This window comes from Schistocerca piceifrons, chromosome 1, assembly GCF_021461385.2.
Source record: "Schistocerca piceifrons isolate TAMUIC-IGC-003096 chromosome 1, iqSchPice1.1, whole genome shotgun sequence".
Taxonomy (NCBI): domain Eukaryota; kingdom Metazoa; phylum Arthropoda; class Insecta; order Orthoptera; family Acrididae; genus Schistocerca; species Schistocerca piceifrons.
In genome coordinates, this window is record NC_060138.1 from 757,059,921 (window position 1) to 757,084,097 (window position 24,177).

At 40.2% G+C, this 24,177-nt stretch overlaps 1 protein-coding gene across 1 annotated transcript in view; it reads right to left on the reverse strand.

The window, feature by feature from the left end:
• The window catches only part of LOC124774885 (mite allergen Der p 3-like), a 58,537-nt gene extending 48,540 nt beyond the window's left edge, over positions 1-9,997 (reverse strand). Inside the window, exon 1 of the mRNA XM_047249537.1 lies at positions 9,901-9,997. Within this exon, the coding sequence (XP_047105493.1) occupies positions 9,901-9,997 (97 nt within the window). The remainder of the gene's footprint in view (positions 1-9,900) is intronic.
• Positions 9,998-24,177: the final 14,180 nt, after the last annotated feature.

The following is a 24,177-nucleotide window of genomic DNA, read 5'->3' on the forward strand; positions in this document are numbered from 1 at the left end:
CTTTGTTGTCCCATAGTTCCTTTAGCCCTTTGTCAAAGTCTTCTTGCGGAATGTTGTCTCCCTTGTCATCTTCGTCTCCGTGCTCTTCTCTTCCGAAAGAGGTGTTATGGCATACAACTCCTCAATGTATTCTTTCCATCTCCTCCCCATGTCTTCACCAAAGAGCATTTTCCCCTCTTCATTCTATTGTGCCTGAGAGTGTTGTTCACGTTTGATAAAAAATTTATTTGCAGGCTAAATCAGGTCTTCTGTTTTGCATATTTTCTTCTACTCTCCTCCATATTTCCTCAAGAAAATTTTCTTTTGCTTTCCAAGCTTCTCTGCTTACTAAATTCCTTACTCTTCTGTATTCAGCATTTCCTTTTTCTTCAGTTGCATTTTTGGATAATCTCCTGTTTTCTATAAGCTCAATAACATCCGCTGTAATCCATTTCCTTTTGCTTTTGGGTTTAGTTTTTCCAACTATCTTTTCTGCTGCTTTGTATATGCCAGCTTTAATTTGATCCCAGTTTTCATTTACTGCGCCATGTTGAAAATTTTTAGTTAGGCTGTCTGTTTCGACAGCATAGAGTTTTGCCAGTCCTTCGGTTTACAGTTTTCTAGTTCCCATTTAAGTTTTACTGTCTTCTCCTTCAGACATTTGAATCTGAGTGACCTCGTCAGGACCAGGTTATGGTCACTGCCTATGTCTGCAGATGGATAATTCCTGCAATCTTTTACTTGGTTCATAAAAACGTGCTTTCACTAGAATTTAATGAATCTGCTGTCTCCTCAGGTCTCCTGGGCTTTCCGTGTGTATATTCTTCGTTTGTGAGGCTGGAAAAATGTGTTTGCAACAACTAACTGATGCCTCGAGCAGAACTCGATTAGTCGATCTCCTCTTTCTTTTCTTCTTCCAAGCCCAACAATTCCTTCCTCCGGTTCTTCACCCACAATCGCATTCCACTTACCTATGACAATCAGGTGTTCACCTCCCTTAACATTTCTCACCGCATTACTTATTTCTTCGTATATTTCGCCAACGACTGCATCTTCTTCTTTGGATATTTGCATGTATACTTGTATTATGACAGTGTCCTTTGGTTTAGTTTCGCGTTTGACTAGTATTATTCGAGACCTATATTGCACATATCCCTTGGCACGTGAGCCATATCTAATCCTCAAAATTATTCCAACTCCTCCCATTCGTGGTCTATCTTGATCAGTTCTGGTGTGAATGACTCTGTATTCTTCACCCCAGAAATCATCTGAATGAGGCCATCTCATCTCCGATATGATTGATATGTTAATTTACAGTAGCTCTATTTCAAAATTTAGGTTTTCTAGTTTGCTACACTGAAGCAGTGTTCTCACATTCCAAATTTGCTATGTTAAAAATGGGGTTGTAGGACTAGCCATAAAAAATGGCAGAAAATTAATAGGACCGGCAGCAGAATTAAAACAGGCCTCAAAATTGGCAAGTAAGAGCATTGGCGAAGATACAGACGTACACTTGACAGCAAAAAACGTGAGCCATTGCTGAATGCAACCAGCATAATGTAGTTGTGTCGCAGGTTCTTTAAACAGCGAAATCCAGTAGGATACTGTCGTTTGATTATACGCAGTGGTTACTACAAGAGACCACTAGAGAACACTGTTCATTATGGCAGTCAGTCCAGATGTAAACTGGTACCGCAATACAACACATATTACAAAACACATTATTAGAGATGACACAATTCCTAACGCTTGTAAATTAAACACCTCAGACGTCTAATCAAACCTAGTAAGTGACATGACGAGTTATTGTTCGCGACCTGAATTTCAGCCCACTGTTAACCAAAAAAGATTACATGTCTGATAGAGACTCGACTAGGCATACAGAAACATAAAACATTGAAGTTTTGACCAGTATCAATTTACAAGGCCGAACGTCTGGACCTGTAAATGACGATACGTTTAGCACTGCACTGGGAACCCCCATGAGGCTTACATTGCCCGTCAGAAATAACCACGAAAGAAATGTAATAAAGTGCAAGGCACAAGTGTATAATCCCAAAAAAAGTTGTGGTGATGGACGGAGAGTAGAACCCAACACCTACATGAAATGTTAACTAATCACAATCAGATGCCAGATATTAAATATGTTCATCAATAGCGCGATATTGGTACCTAAAACGACGATACAAATTATTTTTGCCTGGAAGGGTTTTCGAACCCGACACCTTTAGTTTTTGTCTTATAGCTACAAATAGACATTAAATATACGTTGTTTCTTCAACAGTAACAAGATGAGCACATATTTGGCTGGAGGTAATGCCGCGAATAGTTCTGTGCTTCCTGGGACTCCAACCCCATGCAATTCCATTCGCTACTGACTGGAACAGGGTTGGGTACGTTTTGGCTGCCAGAGGCAGAAGTCGCTGCTTTCAGAAACTCTGTCTCTAGTAAGTAATTTTACAATGGTAATGTTATTTTATGTTAATGAAACAGTCGTCACGTAAGGTCATAGGACCTTCATTTCTCTTAGTAAGTGACCTTGGGATTTTGGTTGTATTGTCATTAGAATGGGATTCGAGCTTCGATTCCAATTTTTCTCTGAATTCGAACCCTTCGGAATTATGCTCTCCATTATTCCGTTCTTTCCTCACAATGCAAAACTCCTCCAGGTCTCTACTAATAGCGCTACTCTAACTAGCAGAGAAAGGGAGTCCGGTACTTGACACCTCTTAATGTGGGGTCAACAACGACGATGGAGTCTTCATATCAGGAAAAATTACCACCCCCTGCTTATGTGTTTGTTTTTATAATAATTACTGTTTATTTTTGTGCTGCGTAGACACAGATTTCGATTGCAACACTTATGTTTATACATTCTTGCTTTATTGTGTTTTTATAAGTCTTACATTACATTTATGAAGGTGTGTTTTTTTTGTTCTAATATTCCACAATATTCTGAATACCAATATATGGTGTTATAATACTAATTACTAGTATTACAGGAACAGCTGCCAAAAATACTAGTTCACCTCGTAACCATAGGCATCGTGACCAACAAAATGACCAAAGCTGTGGACTATTTCAGTTTGCTTAAGGTAGAGACATTGTAGCACCAGATGGAATGACCTGGAAAGTGGGAGTTATAGGTGACTATTCAGCTAGCAGATATGGAAGACGGTATGTTATCAAATAACGTGCAGAACTATTTTCGCATGCGAAACGAAACGTGAATGGGACCAGTTACAGTGCTTGGCATCTTATGATGTTGGACAAAATTTTGAAACACGTTGTAAAATGCAGTGAGACGAAACACGTCGAGTTTTGGGTTCAGATGACTGGGTTAAGAACTGGAAGCTTTTATATCTATATTGTAAGTCCGTGGTGATATAGGTGCGAAGAGCTTAGAGCTAGACACATTGTAGTCAATGAAGTGGGGAAATAATTTTCTGAAGTCTCCAATGGCTCTCGAAAGATTAAGAGATAATGCGTTATCTCAGATTTGACATTAATTTCACAAGATTGCAATGACTGAAAGAAGACAAGTTTGCTTTGGTATCACAAATCTGGTACGAGTTCATTGTGAAAGAACAGCTGCTTCCTTCAAAGCGAAGTTGCAGATTCACACAGACCATGGCCTCAAAACCGGACAAATACGGACAAAAGTATTGAATGCCAGTAGATAAAGACTCCAAATATACTGTGAATGCTTTTCTTTATCTAGGGAAGGGTGACACTTGGCCGAGTGATGAACGTCTTGGTGATTTTGTTGTGAGAAAATTAATGCGTCCTTATCTCAATAAAGGAAGACATTTCACATGTTACAATTTGTTCACCTCCTTGGCTGTCTCTGAAACCTTGAAATCAAATGCTACAAGTCTATTGGGCACCATAAATCCATCTCGCAGGGATGTTCCAGTCTATATCAAGCAGGTAAAAGAAGTGTTATACAACACAGTATTGCCGAAGAAGAATGATACCACATTGACATTATAGCAGGGAAACAGCAACAACAATATCCTGCTTCTCAGCACTATGGATTCTTATATTAAAAATGAAGATTGTCTGAAAAGAAGCCAGATACAGTTACATTTTGTAATGGCTCAAAATATGGAGTGGATGTCGTCTACCAAATGGCTTGCAAATACTCTGTCAAAGCACCAACGAGATGTTAGTATATTCACACATTTTACAACTTGCTGGATTTGGCTAGGATAAATACCTATGTGTTCTAAAATGCTCTAAACGAGAAAAATAGTTGGAATGCAGAGATTTCATTCTGCAGCTGGGAGAGGAGCTTGCTGAGAAGTACGCAGCAACCAGAAAGACAAGTATTTCCGTCGCACCAGAAGGCATTCCTGAGACACAAGAAAAGCGAACACTTTGCCCTGTAAAGTCTAACCCAGAAGCAAATAAATCATTTGTAAAGCGTCATATGTGCAAGAAAACTGTCTGCAACGAATGCACATCAAAAGACAATTACTTGCGCTCATTATGTGATGGTAGTCAGTAAGGGCACCCAGATAATGTGTGTAAGTTAAAAAAAATGATAATTTGTGGAATGCTACTATGTTTTTGTTTATTTCATATTCCAGTACTTCAACGAACTGATTCATTAGTAGTAACAATAATTCAATGATACAGGATAATAAAAGGGCAGATACGCGACTTATTACTGACCCAACCGCCAATCTAGATAAGTCTTGTGTCCAAATATCAGCTGTTCTAGTGTTAGAAAAGAAAGGAATAGGACGGTGTTGATATCGCGGCTTTACGTTCACACTGCATGACGGTGACTACAAGATCACGAACAGGTTATTCACAAAAACAGCTGAAGTGGAAGTCAACACGTCCATATTGTGTGCCGCGTATCCCATTATGACAAAGACATGTTGCTAACACATGTGAAATTCGGTGGTTGGTTATATTGAGCTTTGTTTGTAACGGCTAAGGTGTGGGCTCGATTCCCGCTTGGGGTACCAGTTTTTAACAGCCACAAATATACCGTCTTCATATCCAGTAACGCTAAGTAAAGGACGCAGAATTGTACCTTGATTCCAAATTAACAATAAACATGTACATTCGCTACTAACTGGAACTGAGTTGGATTTGTTTTGGCTGTTAGAGGCAGAAGGCGCTGCTTTCAGAAACACTGTCTCTACCAACCACTCTTACAATAGAAATAGCATTTTATTTCATGAACCACTGTCATGTAAGGTCATAAGACCTTTATTTTTTTTTCTAAATGATCTTGAGATTATGATTGTATTGGCACTAGATTGGGTTTAGAGAACCGACTGCAATTTTTCTCTAGATATGAACACATTGAAATGATATTCTGCCATTATTTCGTTGTTTCCTTGTAATACCATATTCCTCCAGGTCTCCATGAACGGTACCATCCTAACTAATAGTGAGAATTTGACAGATGACACATCTTCGTGTAGGGTGAAGAACAGGCACACAAAACTATTCGTTGCGTTACCTCTAGCCAAACATGGCACATCTTGTTACTTTGAAGAAACAGTAATATTTTTACGTCTATTCGTAGCTATAACTGAAGGTGACGGGTTCGAATTCCTGGCACGAAAAAATCATTTGTATCGTCATTACATGTTCCTCTATCACTCTGTCGGTGAAGACATTTAATACTTGACATGTGATTACGCTTACTTAAAAATTGGTATAGGTACTGGGTTCTACTCTCCATGCATCATCACAACTTTACTTAATGTCGTTTCACAATTTTGCGTTGCAGTTTATTACATTCCTTTCGCTGTTACTTCTCAGGGGCAGTATAAACTTCATGCGGGTTCCCGGTTCTGAGGTAAACGGATCGTCATTTATTTCCATGTTCGGACATTCGGCCTTGTAAACTGATTCTGATGGTAACTTAGATATTTTACTTCCATTTGTAACTAGTCGAGTCTCTATCAGACATGCAAGCTTTGCTTTGTTAACAGTTGGTTCCAGTTCAGATTACGAACAACTATATTTCATGTACATTTAATGAGTGTGATAAGACATCTGCCATATCACTTATTATAATGATGATTAATTTACAAGCATTAAGGACTGCCTCCTCTCTAACAAAGTGTGTTCTAATATTTTTTGTACGACGGTATTGGTTTGCATCTGGTCTGACTTGTAGTCTCCTATGTATAATCAAACGACTGTATTGCTGAGGGTTTAGAGGACCTGTGGCACAGCTATCCTATGTTGGGTGCATACCATCAGGTGTGGCCTACACATTATATATCTGGCGTGACCAATTTTTTGTGCTATCGAGTGCACTTGGAGATAGTAACTCACTTAGAAGTGTTCTACACCTAACAGATATAAATTATTAATTCACGAATGATGTAACACCATCCGCAATCAGTAGAAATGTCTGCACTTACACCCATTACACATTGTATAAGTAAAGATGACGCAGCAGATTTCGCATTTACAAATCGTGTTTGTGTACTAGTTGGCTGTGGAAAGATCGTGTTGTGCCCCGTGAAGGAGGAGGAGCATCCACCAGCACGTGTCGGGATCCTGCAGCAGTAGGATCTTGACCTATCGAGACAGTTCGCGTTGCTCGGAATCCGACGACCGTCACGCGCAAATGAATCTGTAGCTTCCGAAGGATCATACTCTACATCCTACAAAATCTCACATGTCCCACAGTACTGCCGCCTGAGCGGACTGACATATCGCTACTGGATCATGTGGGATGTGGTAGTGCCACTCACTACTCTATAGAACAAGATAAATTCCGCCTCGCATTGTCGGTATTTTTATACAGCAGCCGTGAACTAGTTTCGAAGACTCCGCGGCCTTAACTTCCAACAAGATAATGATCGACCGCATGTAGCTTGTGCTGTCCTGATCCACCTCAATACAGAGGCAGTTCGATGCACTCAACAGTACGTTTTCCAGAGCTCTCATCCATAGGAAACATGGTCACGGAATGCCAAGGGACAAGCGCGCCAATTCTCGCCAACGATAGGAATGATGCTGTGGAATGTTGAAGCAGCATGAAAGCGGATCAGAGCCATTGTTGCTCTGCGTAGAAAATTTCGCATCCTATACACTCCCAAATCATGTACAAATTTAATCATGTTTCTTCCTATTCTACCACTACCGTATACCCGTAATAATACTTCGTTACCCGCTATCCTTTCTGTCCTACAGCTTAAGTGACCAACAGAGTACTAACGCTTTTCGCCTGCAGATCTAGACGTGGTTTTATGATTCGAGGAGTACCCCATACACTAAAATGAGTGTTTCATTTACTGATGTGTAATGTATTGGTTTAATATGTGACGTGCCTTAGTAATTGCAAGCATTGTTGTTTAATAATGCAGTTCTGTGCATTCGCGTCACGATAAAAGCGAAATATTTACGTACATTCTAGCTAGTAAACATAGTTTATTTACACGTCCTCAGAGTTTTTTGCTGTGGCATGCTTCAATAAAATCTCCTCGGTTTACAGGCCGCGTCATTTCAAATGAAACACTCGAGTTCTTGACACCCGTCTCCACTATCGTCGTTAGGAGTTGAAAACACTGACTGCCCGGGATGGCACGTGTTCTGCTTATATAGATAAAACGGCAGCGCCTGGAACCTTCCAGTGTGTGCCGGAGTGGTGAATACGCTGGCCAATTGCCATCTGCCCTCGAGAGTTTTATTGGAAATGAGGTGGCTTGTAAACATAGAAGATTTTATCGAAATGATTTATTCATACTTACGTTCAATCATTCTACTCTTCAACTCTTGAATATTCGGTGAAAGGTATTTAAAATGGCTACTTACAAACCTTGGGACTGTGCAAAATAACTGGGAACACATATACTCTTGGCCCCTTTCGTAAGCGGTCTGTTGAGGGATTACACTACCTGTTACTTCTTCGCACTGTAGGATTCCAAAAGGAACATGCAGGGCAATGGTATCACTCTACATCGCTGTTGGTCTTTATTGACGTAATTACGCTTTGCAAAGAGAGACTGCAAAGAGGGCACTTGAAATACATGTGCAGTGCCACTGTTCGCTGTATTTATGCATTCTGTTTGTAGACCTTCTGGCATTGACAGAGAATCGGATGTTGCTTTGGCCGCATCAGCTGTTTGTTATAAAACACTGAATCTATTTATTTTCCGCGTGGGTGTAGACGTCACTGCGATGCATACAGTACGTCGTGTACGTTTTTTGTCGTTATTCGGGACGTCCGCTATTAATCCCGACCAACCGTTTGTGGTGCTTCTCCAGTCGGGCGCCGCTTGCGAGCTTTGAAGAGGATGCTACCTGTACCCTGAGAAGTGGACAGTGGTATCACAAAATAGAATGTTCACAGAATGGAAACTCGGCTGCAATCCATGCGCCAAAATTTAGTGTGTATGCGCCGAGTCTGGCATATTGAATTCGAGTAATCAGCTGTGTTTGAAGCCAAAGGTAAACGGATACTTTTGTTTACTTTATTAATTTTGAATATTAGCCGCCGGGATTACCTACAACGAAACCATTGTTTGAGGTACTATTAAATTTAGAACTATATAATGAGCAATAGTAAGAGGAAAGACCACACAAGAAAGTAATGAGCGGTACATGAGAAAAATGAAATTTCCGATTTTCTCGCTGTAAACAATGAAAGCTCATTGAACAGTTAAAAATACTGTGTGTAGATGAAGTAAGCTGGAAACCACCTGCAGTTAGTTTTTCGATAGAGGTTCTCATTTTCCTACACAGAATCGAAATCACCTTTTTGGGATTTGGTGCGTTTCGTTCAGTACTGTGTATAACAAATCTCATTCAATTCTGACGAAACTAACTGGCATTACATACCACAGCTTAATGATAAAGAGTCTATTTTTTCGATATCTATTGCAGTTGTGATAATTTCCAAGCAAGGTACAGTATAAAATTTGAAAGGTTTGCTGTGAAAACTGTGAGCCCTGGCTACTTTACACTTGAGTCATTTTAGGTGATACTTTGCTGTGTACTAAATGTAGGTAACCTACAGAAATTGGTTTTAAAGCTTGAAGGAAAGCCAGTGTACGGAGAAAATAGAAGTTGAAGTTTTTCATTTGAGCGCACTCACGCCGAAAGCGTTCCCTGAGTGCGCCACGCGATTGTGCTGTACTTGCAGATCACAATTAGGTGTGAACACTTCGTTTCTCAAATTGCTGATCGTGAGTTATCGTTGCACTTACTGCTCGAAAAAACTGATGAAGAAGAAGACTTCTTGCGTCGTAAGTTACATAATGGGAAAGCTCATATTTAGGACAAGGCTTGAAAAATTTTCTGTATGGCACTTGAGTCTAATTCAATGCAGCGCATTGTCTTCATTGAAAGTAACACCGGTGTGTTACTTTCAGGTTGAAAACGTAATGAAAATTCCAGCATTGGTATAAATACTCAAACCTCGGGGAAAGTGTCCAACAAGAGCTGTTTCAGATGGAAGTGAACTTGATTTATCAGCTCGAAGTGTCAGGAAAGAAAAATTAACCAATAAAATAAAATTTCTACAAGGAAAAAACCGATATTTATAAGACAAGATAACTCCATTATCATCTGAAGCTAAAATCAGAGGAAGTTAACAGATTGCACTTGTAAATAGAGGTGAATTTAAAAGTTTATGAGATAAGTTTTTAATTAAAGATTTATCACAAATTGCTTCATCAGCGTTCCCCTCAGTAAAAGTTTTCGTTTAGTTGGTTAAATTACTTCCGTTTCGTAAGAATCTCCATTACGAGCAGCAGAAGGCAGCTATAATTTCGCGTTCATTCCACTCCAAAATAGCGTCGAACACAACGCTTCTCTTCATACATATCAAAGAAGCCGCACTCTGCTTTAATGTCTGTATACTCTCTATTCTATGGTGGTATGCTGGAAAATGCGCAGTTTATGTCAGAACAGAACAACAGCGACTCGGCGACGAACAGCTCCCTTGTTCTCTGACAGAGCAACGCCGCAGAGACACCTGTGGCGTGCCGTGGGCCTGCATGAGGGCGGGCGTGCGGGGGGCGTGAGAGGGCATCGTGGCCTGGACAGGGTATCCTCCCTTCGTTATGAGTTGCAGTGGTGGTCTCGTAGACTGATGTGACATATGCCGTACAAAGACATCTATGAAGATGGAATGATAGGTTGCGCTTCACCTCGGAATGCTACACTGAGGCGGCAAACAAACCGGTATAGGCATGCGTTTTCAAAGACAGAGATGTGTAAAGAGGCAGAAAACGGCGCTGTGGTCGGTAACGCCTATGTGAGACAAGTGTCTGGCGCAGTTGTAAGATCGCTTACTGCTGCTACAATGGCAGGCTATCAAGATTTACGTGAGTTTGGACGTGGTGTTATAGGCGGTGCTCGAGCAATGGGACACAGCATCTCGGACGTAGCGATGAAGAGGGGATTTTCCCGTACGAATATTTCACGAGTGTACCTTGAACATCAGGAATCCGGTAAAACATAAAATCTCCGACATCGCTGCAGCCGAAAAAAGATCCTGCAAGAACGGGACCAACGACGACTGAAGAGAATCTTTCAATGTGACAGAAATGCAACCCTTCCGCAAATTACTGCAGATTACAAGTGTCAGCGAGTGAACCATTCAACAAAACATCGTCGATATCGGCTTTTGCAGCCGAAGGGCTACTCGTGTACCTTTGATGACTGCACCACACAAAGCTTTACGCCTCCCCTGGGTCCGTCAACATCGACATTGCACTGTTGATGACTGGAAAGATGTTGCGTGGTCGGATGAGTGTCGTTTCAAATTGTATGGAGCGGACGGACGTGTACGGGTATGGAGACAACTTCATGAATCCATGGACCCTGCATGTCAGTAGGCTCTGTAATCGTGTATGGCGTGTGTCGTTGGAGTGATATGGGACCCGTAATACGTTTATACACGACTCCGACAGGTGACACGTACGTAAACACCCTGTCTGATGAGCTGCATCTATACATGCCCACTGTGTACTCCGACAGATTTGGGCAATTCCAGCTGGACAATGCGACACCCCAGAAGTCCAGAATTGCTACACAGTGGCTCTAGGAACATTTATGACTTTAAACACTTCAGCTAGCCAGCAAACCCCCCTGTCATAAACGTTATTGAGCATAGCTGGGATAGCCTGCAACGTGTTGTTCACAAGAGATCTCCATCCCCTCGTAGTCTTACGGATTTATGGGCAGCTCTGCAGCATTCATGGTGTCAGTTCCCTCCAGCACTACTTCAGAAGTTAGTCGAGTCCATTGAGGCACTTCTGCGTGGTCGAGGGGGCCCTACACGATATTAGACAGGTGTACCAGTTTCTTTGGCTCTTCAGTGTAATTTTTGCGACTGAGAGATGATCACGTTTAGTTTGCGGTAAAAATGGGACTCAAATAAAATTCCGCACTGAACCTGAACCTGCGATTTGTCAACTGTTAAAATTCCTGCTGTGATGAAACCAGGCGCAAATAGCGCTATAGGAGAGCGGTAAGTTGGGTGATGGCGAACCGTGTTAATTTGCCGTACAATGCGGCAAACTATGTCAAAATGGACAGCAAGAATGAATCAGACTTCGTATATAAAATAACATCTAATAGAAGGATACAAATAAGCATGTGATAGCACGCTGATGGAGCGTAAGTGTCGTGTCACCGAACTTCAGATTCCCATCGATTTAGGCTGCTGAATCATAAAATAAATCTGTACAGAGAATTACTGATGGTGAAGATACATCATCAATGAGATAATAACTGATTTTCAGCAGTATTAACATTTCCAGAATTATCTTAGTGGTAAAAAATGAGTATCTCACGTTTCCAGAGAGAGAAAAGGAAGAGGGCCGGAAGAAGGACTCTTAGAGAGCTTCCTTTGTTTCATACAAGAGAACAACGGAATTATTCCAACGATTCTAATGTGTTGAGTGGAAGGATATACGTACTTTTAGGATGCTACAAAATTAAATGAAAAAATTTGATTTGTTGTACTGATTGATAGTATCAGCCATTTGCAGAGTACCGCTACACAATGAGGTGACGAAAGTCTTGGGATAGCGAAATGAGCTTGTACAGATAGCGGTAGTATGACGTACACAAGGTATAAACGACACTGGAGTGACGGAGATGCCATTTGTACTCAGGTGATTCATTTGGAAAGCCTTCCTACGTGTTTATAGCCGCACGACGAGAATTAACAGATTTTGTACGAGTAATAGTAGTTAGGGATCCATGAGACTTTGTAACGACCATTATACATATAATAATTTTTTCTTTATGAATTTAGATAAATTAATAATAGCAATGTGTTGAATTTCTTTTTCGATTCTTTTCGTGTCATGTTAAAGAAACTGTGAGCAACTTTTGAAACGAATATTATTATTTATGTTAGATTTCAAATAATGTCGTAATCAAAGGGAAGTGTTTTAATGTTAAAACTATTGTAAGATGTGAAAATTGTAATTTATACACTTGGTCCATACGTAGGTAATGCATTAGGGTATGTGTAGTAGAAAACCTGTGGTGAATACCCTACCTGTAGGGGAGCGGGAAAAGGTGGAGGCAGGCTAGGCGGGAAAACGCACACTGGGCGCGGTTCGGCACAACGGGCTCAGTAACACAGTCGGAGGCGAGCAACAGTCGGAAGTACACGTACTGTACCGAGGAGGCTACCCAGGAAAAGTGGATTCCATTGAGCCTCGGATGGACCGATTCCGACAACTACTTGGCATGGCTATATTCTGAGGCACAAAATTGGAAAAATTACGACGCTAAGAAGATGGAAAGTGCCGATGTTGTGTGAGCTTTAGCCGTGCTTGTATGTGTGCCGTGCTGCCCGCTATCTCGCTGCCCGCCATCCGCCGCATCGACTTGCACAGGTCAAACATTTATTTCATCTTTAGAAGTGTATCTGTGTGGACCAGTGTCGAAACTGTTTCTAACAGTTCAATAATAATGTGACTTTTACCAAAATTGCTTTAGCCATGACTTATCCTGATCACTGACCTAGACAGGATCCTTACCTCGTATTGTGCAATCCGAGTATCCTAAACAGAAAGTTTAATGTTTGTGTTAATGAAAATTATCAGCAGATTAATCTATGCCATAAAGGAATCTATAGTTCTGTGTGCTGTTGCAAATGTTGGTAAAGAACAAAAGAGTTTTTTTTTAATTGAGTTAGCGATGTCATTTAATTAATTTGAAACAGAAATAATGACAGTTAAATTATTCGGAAGTGAGACAAAAGAGTAGTTATCCAGAGATTGATAAATTTTGTGTGTTAATTTGCCTTCAGTACTTAACAGTTTCAGTATAACCACTATAACAGTTTCAGGGCCCCCCCCCCCCTTTTTCTCTTATCCATTCGTTCAAACCTTGATGTGTAATGCTCAGTTTTGACCAGTAAAGCTAAATTCTATATTATACCTAAGTGTATTAGTGTTTTTCCATCTTTAATAGTAACATTGTATATGTGCTTTCAAAACTGCTAATTATAGGGTAACCTATGCCCGATTTCAGTCTGCTCAACATACAAAATGTAGTTAGTAGTAATCATTACTGTGTGGTGTTGTGTAAATGTAGTTCGTCCAAATTAGTACAAAAAGAGAAAACTTTAGTTCAGTGGATTTTTCTGGTTCCAAACTTTGCAATATAACGCATCATTACTACGTGTTACTATGCTTGTACATGCACCCACTTGTACTAGGAAAAACTCACTCATTGCCTAAGTAGGCTGGCGACCGAATTGTTAATTATAGGTGGCATCTACTGTGTGTACTTCTTGTCCATGCGAAAGAGTAATTATACTGTACATTTGCTTGATGCATCACTGTGGTTATTGACTGAATATAAGTCCGATTTTGCTTCTATTAGGTACGCGCGGTCAACTAATGTACTAAAATCCTTGTTTATAAGGTGAAGCCCGTGAACTTATTACAGTACAGGCTTTATAGAGCTAACCTACGTCCGAGCAGGGCGGTAGTGTTACAAGTGGCTTCCCGGTGACAGGACATCCAGCTGTGGTCGGTTACAAATTAACGTAAATACCGAACAGTGGATGTTCAGTGGCACGAATAGCAATAAAGTTTAGTAAAAGAAACTGCAGTGTGAGCCAAGTATAATAGTGTGGTATAGTTGGCATTTAGTATGGACAGAAACGTAGACGGGGTAGGTGCGCCAAGCGAAATGGAGAATGCGGCTGGCAGTAGCCGGAGTTTACGCGGGCAGATAACAGATGGCGTTAGCGAAAGACAGTTGGCGTACATACAATACCACGAACACGTCAATGAACAGATTGAAAGGTTGAGATCGCCTCGAACACAGCAAGTGACAAAACAGGAAGCAGAGGGTGACTTTGCAGATGATAGTGGGTATGTGAATGAATCCACTGACATGTTTGATTCTCCACAGGTAAAGAAAGAACCGAAAGAAACTTCTGAAGTAGGATCGGAACACACCGATTCCGTAGAACAAAACAGTATAAAAATTTTAAGCATAAACGATTTATTTGAACAATTAACCAAACAAATTTCAGGACAGAGTGAGCAGATCAAAACACAGAATGAACAGCTCAAAACACACGTTAACGAGCAACTCAAAACAAAGGTGGATCAAATTAAAGCACAGGTCGAAGGACAGGGAATTAAAATTAGTAAACAGATAGAACAGGTAGAACAAAAAGTGGGTAATTTAAGTTCTGTGGTAAATACTCTGAAATTTGAAATTGATACCATTAACAAAAATATGGATACTATGCAGGAGGAAATTGGAAACATTAATAGTAGATTCGATGTTGAAATCCTCAACATCCAAGAGAAAGTAGAACCTCTGGTTGAAACTAAGGTAGACGAAAAAGTTTTCGGTCTTAAAACTGAGGTCGTAAACAAATGTCAACACGGGATATCGCAATTGAAAAAGGTAGTTTTGGACACTGAAAGTAATTTAAGTAAAAAAAGTAACCGGATGTGTTCACAATTGTGAACAAAATACTACGAAAATTCAAGGCAGAATTTTCGATCTGGAGAGCAAAATTAAAGATAGGCCTGGTGTTGTCTGTAATGGCACACCAATTACGAAGCTGCTAGAAGGCGAGGAACGCTTCGATCCAGCCAAGAAACATAACGGGTGGCATCCGTTAGATTTTATCAAAAATTGCGAGAGAGTATTTCCTGAGCACTTGTCTGATCAGGAAAAGATAAACGTTGTAATTAGCGCCTTAGCGGGTGATGCTAAGCGCTGGGGAATAAATTTAGATACCGAACAAATGACGTTCGAGGAATTTAGGCAGAGATTTACGGAAGAATATTGGTCTGAACAAAAGCAGGACCATTTATGGCGGGAGTTCATCATGGCCAAACAGCATGATAACAGGGGCAGGAATTCTTTGAAAGATTTCTGCGAGCATTGGTACCGAAAATTGACACACTTATGAGGTAGAAGATCAGATTCAGAAATTATCTGGGAGCTATATAAAAAGCTTCCGGAGGATTCCAAGAGGTATGTAGGAAGCAATCATCGTAGCTTCCAAGCATTTCTAGAAAGGGTCGAAGATGAAGACCATTGGCGCGAAAGTCGTGCCAATTATCAAAATTTTGGTAACCATAATAACCGACGCAATGACGAACGAAATGACGGCGATGGATTTCGCGTCAATGTAATACAAAGAGGAAGAGGCAGAGGAAGAAGCAGAGGAAATAATCCAGGTCGCGGTAGAGGGTATACCGCGCAAAATAATAACGACGCGGGAAACTAATTTCCGCGAACGTTGCGGGCCAAACGGAAGCGGACAATATATACCGGCCCCGATTCAAGAAAAGATACCGGACCGACCGTAATGTAATGAGACAGGCTAGGGACGAGCATGGAACGCCGCGACGTGTTGTGGCGAAACAAGCGTCAGGTGCGAGCCAGAATGAATCATCGCTGCCGCACAGAGCGCTACATGTTAACAGGCGAGTGGAGCATCAGAGGGCAACGGCCCAGCCTAGCCGAACATCTGTTCGGAAAGAAGCCGCTAGCAATACGGCAGCAGTAGGTACGAACGTAGCAGTCAGAGCTAATGAAAATTTTACGAGTGATAATTCCGTGGCAAAGGAAACAATAAATGAAACTGTGAATACACAGAGAGGTGCGGTTAGCAGTGTTTGCAATGAGATAAAAGGCGAGGATGAATTAGCAGAAGTAACTGATTGGCGTGTGCAGATCGATGATCTGTACAAGGGCCTAAAGCAATGTGAGTGGGAGGATTTTAAGAAGGAATATGAGGCGAAGAAATTAGTTGGTGGAAAGAGAGATGATAGGGACGTCAATAAGGGGACGTGGCCCGAATTGGGAGAGGGGAGAATAAATAGCGCCGCGCAAAGTACGCGTGCTGCCAATAGGATGAAGGTTAATGGTAGGAAGGATTTGGAGAATGAAATCCTCAGCATTGACGAAGAAATAACTTCTGCTAACAGTCCGCCAATAGTACAAGCTGCTACCGAGAGGCACCGTGGAGAAGGGGTAGATGATTACCTGAAAGTAATTAAAGTCCACGAGGATTACACAGAATATGAAGTCACAGTGGATGTGAATAAAGCTGAGGATGAGGCCGTTTTGCCAAAAGAGGAGATTGAATTAAAATCTAAGCCTGACGACAATACAGAGGAAGAACTTAGTGCCTGTCTCAGAAAAGCTTTTATGTTAGAACCTGAAAGCGATCCGGAATGGTCGGATTCCGACGATAGTTCAGATGATGAAAGATACGCAAATACAGACGAAAATAAATGTACTAACTCTCCCTATTGTGCAAAAGTAGCGTGCTTAAGTGAATCTGATGTTGAGGAAGAGAGTAGTAATGACTCTAGTGAAGATGAATTTTCAGGTGTAAAGGAAAATGAATATACTTTTACTGAAAAAGGGTATGAGAAAATCAGTGAAAATAATAGGGATGCAGTTAATTGTGGCATTGTACCTAATGATGAAGAAACTTCAAAGCAAAATCCAGACGTTGAGACTGAACAAAGAAAGAAAGAGCCACCGGACGACTCAGGGTTTATTTCGCGAAGAGTTCAGGTAATTAATGACTTTGAACTCCCGGAACCCAAGAAACCGCCAGATATATGTGAAGTGAATGTTAAAAGCATATCTTGGGACGATGTTATTGTCGACCCGGATTTGCTCAAGGAAGACCACGGTAATGAAAAACATTCGACGGTTAAACAAACTATAATACCAATTGAAATTTATAATGTGGAATTGCAAGTACTTCTTGATACTGGGTCTCAGATAAGTGCAATTTCTCAGTCATTTTTCGAACATATTTGTGATAAGCCTGGGCTAGTAATTATGTCAGTGACAGGTGTAAAAATTGTTGGTGCAACTGGTAAGGCTAGCAAGCCGGTAAAGAACCAGATTTTGGTTGAATTTAGTATAAAAGGACAAAACTTTGAACATGATTTCTTGGTTGTGCGAGACTTGAGTACTGAAATGATTTTGGGGATAGATTGGTTAGATAAAGAAAAGGTTATTATTGACTGTAGCCAGGGAGTGATCAAAATAAATAGTACATTTAGGAATTTGGAATTAAATTTTGAGGAAAGTGGGAAAGTGTTTGATTCAGAAATCGATTCTTTGTTGTTGGAGATCGACCAAGGGAATGATGGGTTGACAGACAAGTACGAGGTGTACCATGTCCAGAGAGTATTAAATGAGAGTGACGAGCAGGGGCAGGAATTTAAGGGAATGGTGGATAATTTAGAGGGAATATCTCCCGTACAGAAAGCAGAATTACTTGAAATTTTAGATAGTAACCGCCCCATATTTTCGGACAAACCTGGCCTAGTTAAGAATTTTGAATACCAGATTGAGACCATAGAGCATAAACCTTTTTTCGTAAGACCGTTTTCGATACCCATATCAAAGAGGCAGGCTGTTCAAGTGGAAATAGATAAAATGATAGAGTGGGGGGTAATTGAACGAAGTAATAGCGAGTATAATAGTCCCCTTATCATAGTGAACAAAAGGGATGGGGGAGTGAGAGTAGTTATCGACGCCAGGACTTTGAACAAAATTGTAAAGAAGGAAATAGACAGACCTGAAAATCTGGACGAAATGCTCCAAAAATTTTATAACGTGAAATATTTTACCAGTTTGGATATGACAGCCGGATACTGGCAAATCCCATTAAGTAAAGAATCCCGTAAATATACCGCTTTTCTATTCGCCGGGAAATGCTATCAGTATAAAGTAGTGCCGTTTGGGCTTAGTACTTCTGTGGCAGTATTTATTAGGGCACTGGACTTTGTGTTAGGGAGAGAACTGAGTTCCCGGCTAACCATTTATGTAGACGATTTACTGATTGCTACAAAAGCATGGCAAGAGCATTGCGAGTTGTTGCGGAAAGTTTTTGTTGCTTTACAAGCAGGGGGCATGACACTTAAGTGGAAGAAATGTGAATTTGTGAAATCGGAAATAAAGTTTCTGGGGCACATCATTACTACAAACGGCATTGGCAAGGATCCGGAAAAGTTAAGTGCAATATCAGGATGTCCGGCTCCTAGAAATAGAAAACAGTTGAAAGCCTTTTTAGGTTTATGTGGGTTCTATAGAAAGTTCGTCAAGGGGCAAGTTTTTAATAGTCCTCATCTGAATAATTTACTTAAGAAAAATAGTGCTTTTGTGTGGACTGAAGGGTGCATGAGGGATTTTGAAAAATTGAAGAACGAACTTTTGAATGACAATATTTTGCATCACCCCATACTATCAGAACCTTTCCATATGAGTACTGACAGCAGTGCTTATGGAATTGGTATAGAAGTTTTCCAAGAAATCTGTAATGACAAAGAAATAGAACACAGGACTATCGTATTTGCAAGTAGAACTCTAACAAAATACGAGAGGAACTACACTATTTCGGAAAAGGAAGCTTTAGCCATTATATGGGGGCTAAAGAAATTTAGAAATTATCTGTGGGGCCATAAGCTCATCATACATACTGACCACAAAGCTTTAACTTTTCTTAAAGATTGCCGTTTACTTAATGGTAGGCTGACTCGTTGGGCTTTGTACCTACAACAATTTGATTACGATATTTGCTATGTTAAAGGTACTGAGAATTATGTGGCAGATGCTTTATCTTGATTGCCTAATGGTATGAGTGAAGTGCCAAATGCAAATAATGAAGAGGGTACTTTTCAGATAAGGTATATGAAAGAGGTTTCAGGAAAGAGGAAAATTGAGCAGATATGTAAAAATATGAGATACCATCAGAATGAGGATTCAACCCGGAAATCAGTAAAGGTAAATTTTGACAGTGTACAGCACCCTCAAATTAAGAAATATTACAAAATTTATAAAGGCATTTTATATAGGAGGAAGGATTTAGCCACTGAGGAATGGAGAGTATGTTGGCCACACCAGTTTGATACCGAGGTCATAGATTATTTTCATTTAGCATTGGGGCATAGTGGGTCAAAGAAATGTTTGGATAAATTGAATAATGTAGTAGTGATTACTGGTAGTATAAGTAAGAAGGTAAAGGAACGAATTAAGTCATGTGATGTCTGTCAAAAAGCCAAAGTGCTGAACAAAACTAGTAGGGGACCAATGCAAAGTACGTTGCCTGAAGACACCCTAGACTTATTATCGGTGGATTTATATGGTCCCCTCCCAAAGACTTCGGGGAATTGTGCATATATTTTGGTGATATTGGAAGTATTTTCAAAATTTGTGAAATTATACCCCTTGAAAAAAGCAACAGCAAAAGCTGTATTTAATAGGATGGTCGAATACTTTAGGACCATCGGGAAACCCAAAGCAGTACTATCTGACAATGGACCCCAGTTCATATCCAAAATTTGGAAAGAAGGAATGGAGAGAAATGGTGTGGAGGTTAAATATATCTCAGCTTATCATCCTGCTAGCAACCCGGTTGAAAGGTACATGCGAGAAATCGGGAGATTGTGTAGAACATACTGCAGTCACAATCATAGAGCCTGGGGCAGATTTATATCGGATTTTGAGAATGTCATGAACACATTACATCATGAAACTACAGGATTTCCACCGGAAGAAATTTTGTTGGGCAGAAGTAGTAAAAGTTTAATTGAAGAAAAACTAGAGTTTCCACCTTGTACAAGTTTGGGATTGGATCAAAAGAAAGAATTGGTGATAAAAAGGGCAAAGCAAAAAGCTGAATCTAGATCTAAAAGACACAATAAAAATTTAAAAGTTTCAAAATTTAAAATTGGAGATTATGTTCTTTTAAAAACCCACGAAAAGTCTAGTGAACTAAACCATGAAATTTCAAAATTTAAATATATTTATAATGGACCATATATAATACAGAATATTCCACACGACAATGCTTACTACCTGATCTACCCAAAATCCAAAAGACCTTTAGGCGTAAGAAATATTGTGGACCTGAAACTGTATGTACCTAGGAATGAGTAAATATGCTGTATCTTATGCTGAACCCAAGTTATTCTAAATGTATCTAATCTTGGTAAATGTCTGTATACCCTTGAAAGTGTGCTAATGTAGTTATGTGAGTTTCAGATTACCAATTGTACTGTAACTGTAAAAACGTATGGAGAAAAGGACTGAAAAGAAAGGATAAATGCTATCAGCCAGATAAAAGATGGGACTGTCAAAATGAAAATGGGCAGAGTATGAACCATAATATGAAGGACTACCAAATACCAATGAGGGCAGATAAAAAATCGATGGAAAATTGCAAATGTGATCCAGGAGATGTCACAATATGAAGTGAAAAGGACTGCCCAAATCCGCATAATAGGCAGCAAATATGTGTAGTTAATTTTCTGAATATATGTGTGTGTGTTTTGTTTAGTAAGTAAGAAAATGGACTGCTATTCAAAGCAAGCAGCGACAAATTATCTTATAGTGTATACAAAATATGAAATTGTTTTTGTAGTTAAATGTTTGTATTCCAGAATTTTAAATTATTTCTTTGAGAAATTTAGAAAAAATAAGTAAATTGCTATTTTAGTGAGGTTGTGATGGGAAGTTGGACTGTGCAAAAGGCACTTGAGTAAATGACAAGTCACCATTCTTGAAGTGTTAAAAAAGTGTAAACCTATATACAGTGAGCAAAAGGAAATATGTAGGGTAAATCTATTTGGACAATTAAGTAAAGATTCGGAACCACTGTATAATTGTAAGATTTAGTGTTCCCATAAAATTTGGACTTAAGAAAATTTTCTGGAAACAGGGGCATGTGTAACGACCATTATACATATAATAATTTTTTCTTTATGAATTTAGATAAATTAATAATAGCAATGTGTTGAATTTCTTTTTCGATTCTTTTCGTGTCATGTTAAAGAAACTGTGAGCAACTTTTGAAACGAATATTATTATTTATGTTAGATTTCAAATAATGTGGTAATCAAAGGGAAGTGTTTTAATGTTAAAACTATTGTAAGATGTGAAAATTGTAATTTATACACTTGGTCCATACGTAGGTAATGCATTAGGGTATGTGTAGTAGAAAACCTGTGGTGAATACCCTACCTGTAGGGGAGCGGGAAAAGGTGGAGGCAGGCGAGGCAGGAAAACGCACACTGGGCGCGGTTCGGCACAACGGGCTCAGTAACACAGTCGGAGGCGAGCAACAGTCGGAAGTACACGTACTGTACCGAGGAGGCTACCCAGGAAAAGTGGATTCCATTGAGCCTCGGATGGACCGATTCCGACAACTACTTGGCATGGCTATATTCTGAGGCACAAAATTGGAAAAATTACGACGCTAAGAAGATGGAAAGTGCCGATGTTGTGTGAGCTTTAGCCGTGCTTGTATGTGTGCCGTGCTGCCCGCTATCTCGCTGCCCGCCATCCGCCGCATCGACTTGCACAGGTCAAACATTTATTTCATCTTTAGAAGTGTATCTGTGTGGACCAGTGTCGAAACTGTTTCTAACAGTTCAATAATAATGTGACTTTTACCAAAATTGCTTTAGCCATGACTTATCCTGATCACTGACCTAGACAGGATCCTTACCTCGTATTGTGCAATCCGAGTATCCTAAACAGAAAGTTTAATGTTTGTGTTAATGAAAATTATCAGCAGATTAATCTATGCCATAAAGGAATCTATAGTTCTGTGTGCTGTTGCAAATGTTGGTAAAGAACAAAAGAGTTTTTTTTTAATTGAGTTAGCGATGTCATTTAATTAATTTGAAACAGAAATAATGACAGTTAAATTATTCGGAAGTGAGACAAAAGAGTAGTTATCCAGAGATTGATAAATTTTGTGTGTTAATTTGCCTTCAGTACTTAACAGTTTCAGTATAACCACTATAACAGTTTCAGGGCACCCCCCCCCCCTTTTTCTCTTATCCATTCGTTCAAACCTTGATGTGTAATGCTCAGTTTTGACCAGTAAAGCTAAATTCTATATTATACCTAAGTGTATTAGTGTTTTTCCATCTTTAATAGTAACATTGTATATGTGCTTTCAAAACTGCTAATTATAGGGTAACCTATGCCCGATTTCAGTCTGCTCAACATACAAAATGTAGTTAGTAGTAATCATTACTGTGTGGTGTTGTGTAAATGTAGTTCGTCCAAATTAGTACAAAAAGAGAAAACTTTAGTTCAGTGGATTTTTCTGGTTCCAAACTTTGCAATATAACGCATCATTACTACGTGTTACTATGCTTGTACATGCACCCACTTGTACTAGGAAAAACTCACTCATTGCCTAAGTAGGCTGGCGACCGAATTGTTAATTATAGGTGGCATCTACTGTGTGTACTTCTTGTCCATGCGAAAGAGTAATTATACTGTACATTTGCTTGATGCATCACTGTGGTTATTGACTGAATATAAGTCCGATTTTGCTTCTATTAGGTACGCGCGGTCAACTAATGTACTAAAATCCTTGTTTATAAGGTGAAGCCCGTGAACTTATTACAGTACAGGCTTTATAGAGCTAACCTACGTCCGAGCAGGGCGGTAGTGTTACAACTTTCTTATACGGAAATCGTAAGAGAATTCAGTACTTGGAGATTCACAGCGTCAAGAGTGTGCCGAGAATACCTCTCACCATTGACAACGTAGTAGCCGACGGCCTTCACTTAACGTCCGAGAGCAGCAGCATTTCCGTAGAGTTATCAATGTGCCGACATTTGGCGTTAATGCACCGTGGCAGCAGACGACCGAAGCGAGTGGCTTTGCTAACAGCTCATCACCTGCACCGTGTTCCTGACCATACCGGTTCGGTCCTGGACGACTGGAAAACCGTGGCCTGAGCGGAGCCCCGGTTTCAGTTGGTAAGAGGTGATGGTAGGGTTCGAGTGCGGCGTAGACCCCGCCAAGCCATGGACCTAAGCTGTCAACAGGGCACTGTGCAAGCTGGTGGTGGTTCCATAATGGTGTGGACCGTGTTGACATCGAGTGGACTGGGTCATCTGTTCCAGCTCGATCGATCATTCACTGAAAATGGTTATATTTGCCTTTTTGGATGCCATTTGCAGCTGTTCATGAAGTTCATGTTTCCAAAGAACGACGGAATTTTTATGGACGACAATACGCCATGTCACCACGTTACAATTGTTCTCGATTGTTTGAAGAACATTCTGACAGTTTGAGCGAATGGTTTGACCGCCCAGACTACGACATCAATTCCATCCAACAAACTCGAGAGGTCAGTTCGTGCATACTGTCCTACACCGCCAGCAGTTTCGCAATTGATGACGACTATAAAAGCGGCATAGCTCAATATTTCGGCAGAGGACTTGGAACGACTCGTTGACTTCATGCTACGTCGAGTCGCTGCACTACGCCGAGTAAAAGAAAGTTCGACACGATATTAGAAGGTATCCCATGACTTTTGTCACCTCACTGTAATTGAAGTGGCCTTCTTTTTAATTTCTTTAATATCTTGTGTTCTTCTAAGATTCTATCTGGCGCTAGTTAATATTATCGCCAGTCGACTTGTTACTATTTTTAAAATTTGGGAGACAATATTGAAGCCCATCTATTCCAAGACAGTTTGAGTTCTTAGCGATTAGGAGGTCAGTGTTAAGTACTTGGTGTTTGTAAAAGCTTATTTGCAAGCACTGTCTCAATTATTAGTTGGTAAGTAGTTCACTAAACGCGCTTGGTGGCAACGGAACCCAGTCTGCCACTCCACATTCTAACGAGCCGGCTTTTCCGGCTTTTCAAATATTGGTAAATATTTTGGTAAGCCCTGTAGGCCTGGAACGTATTAGCAGCTGAATGTAG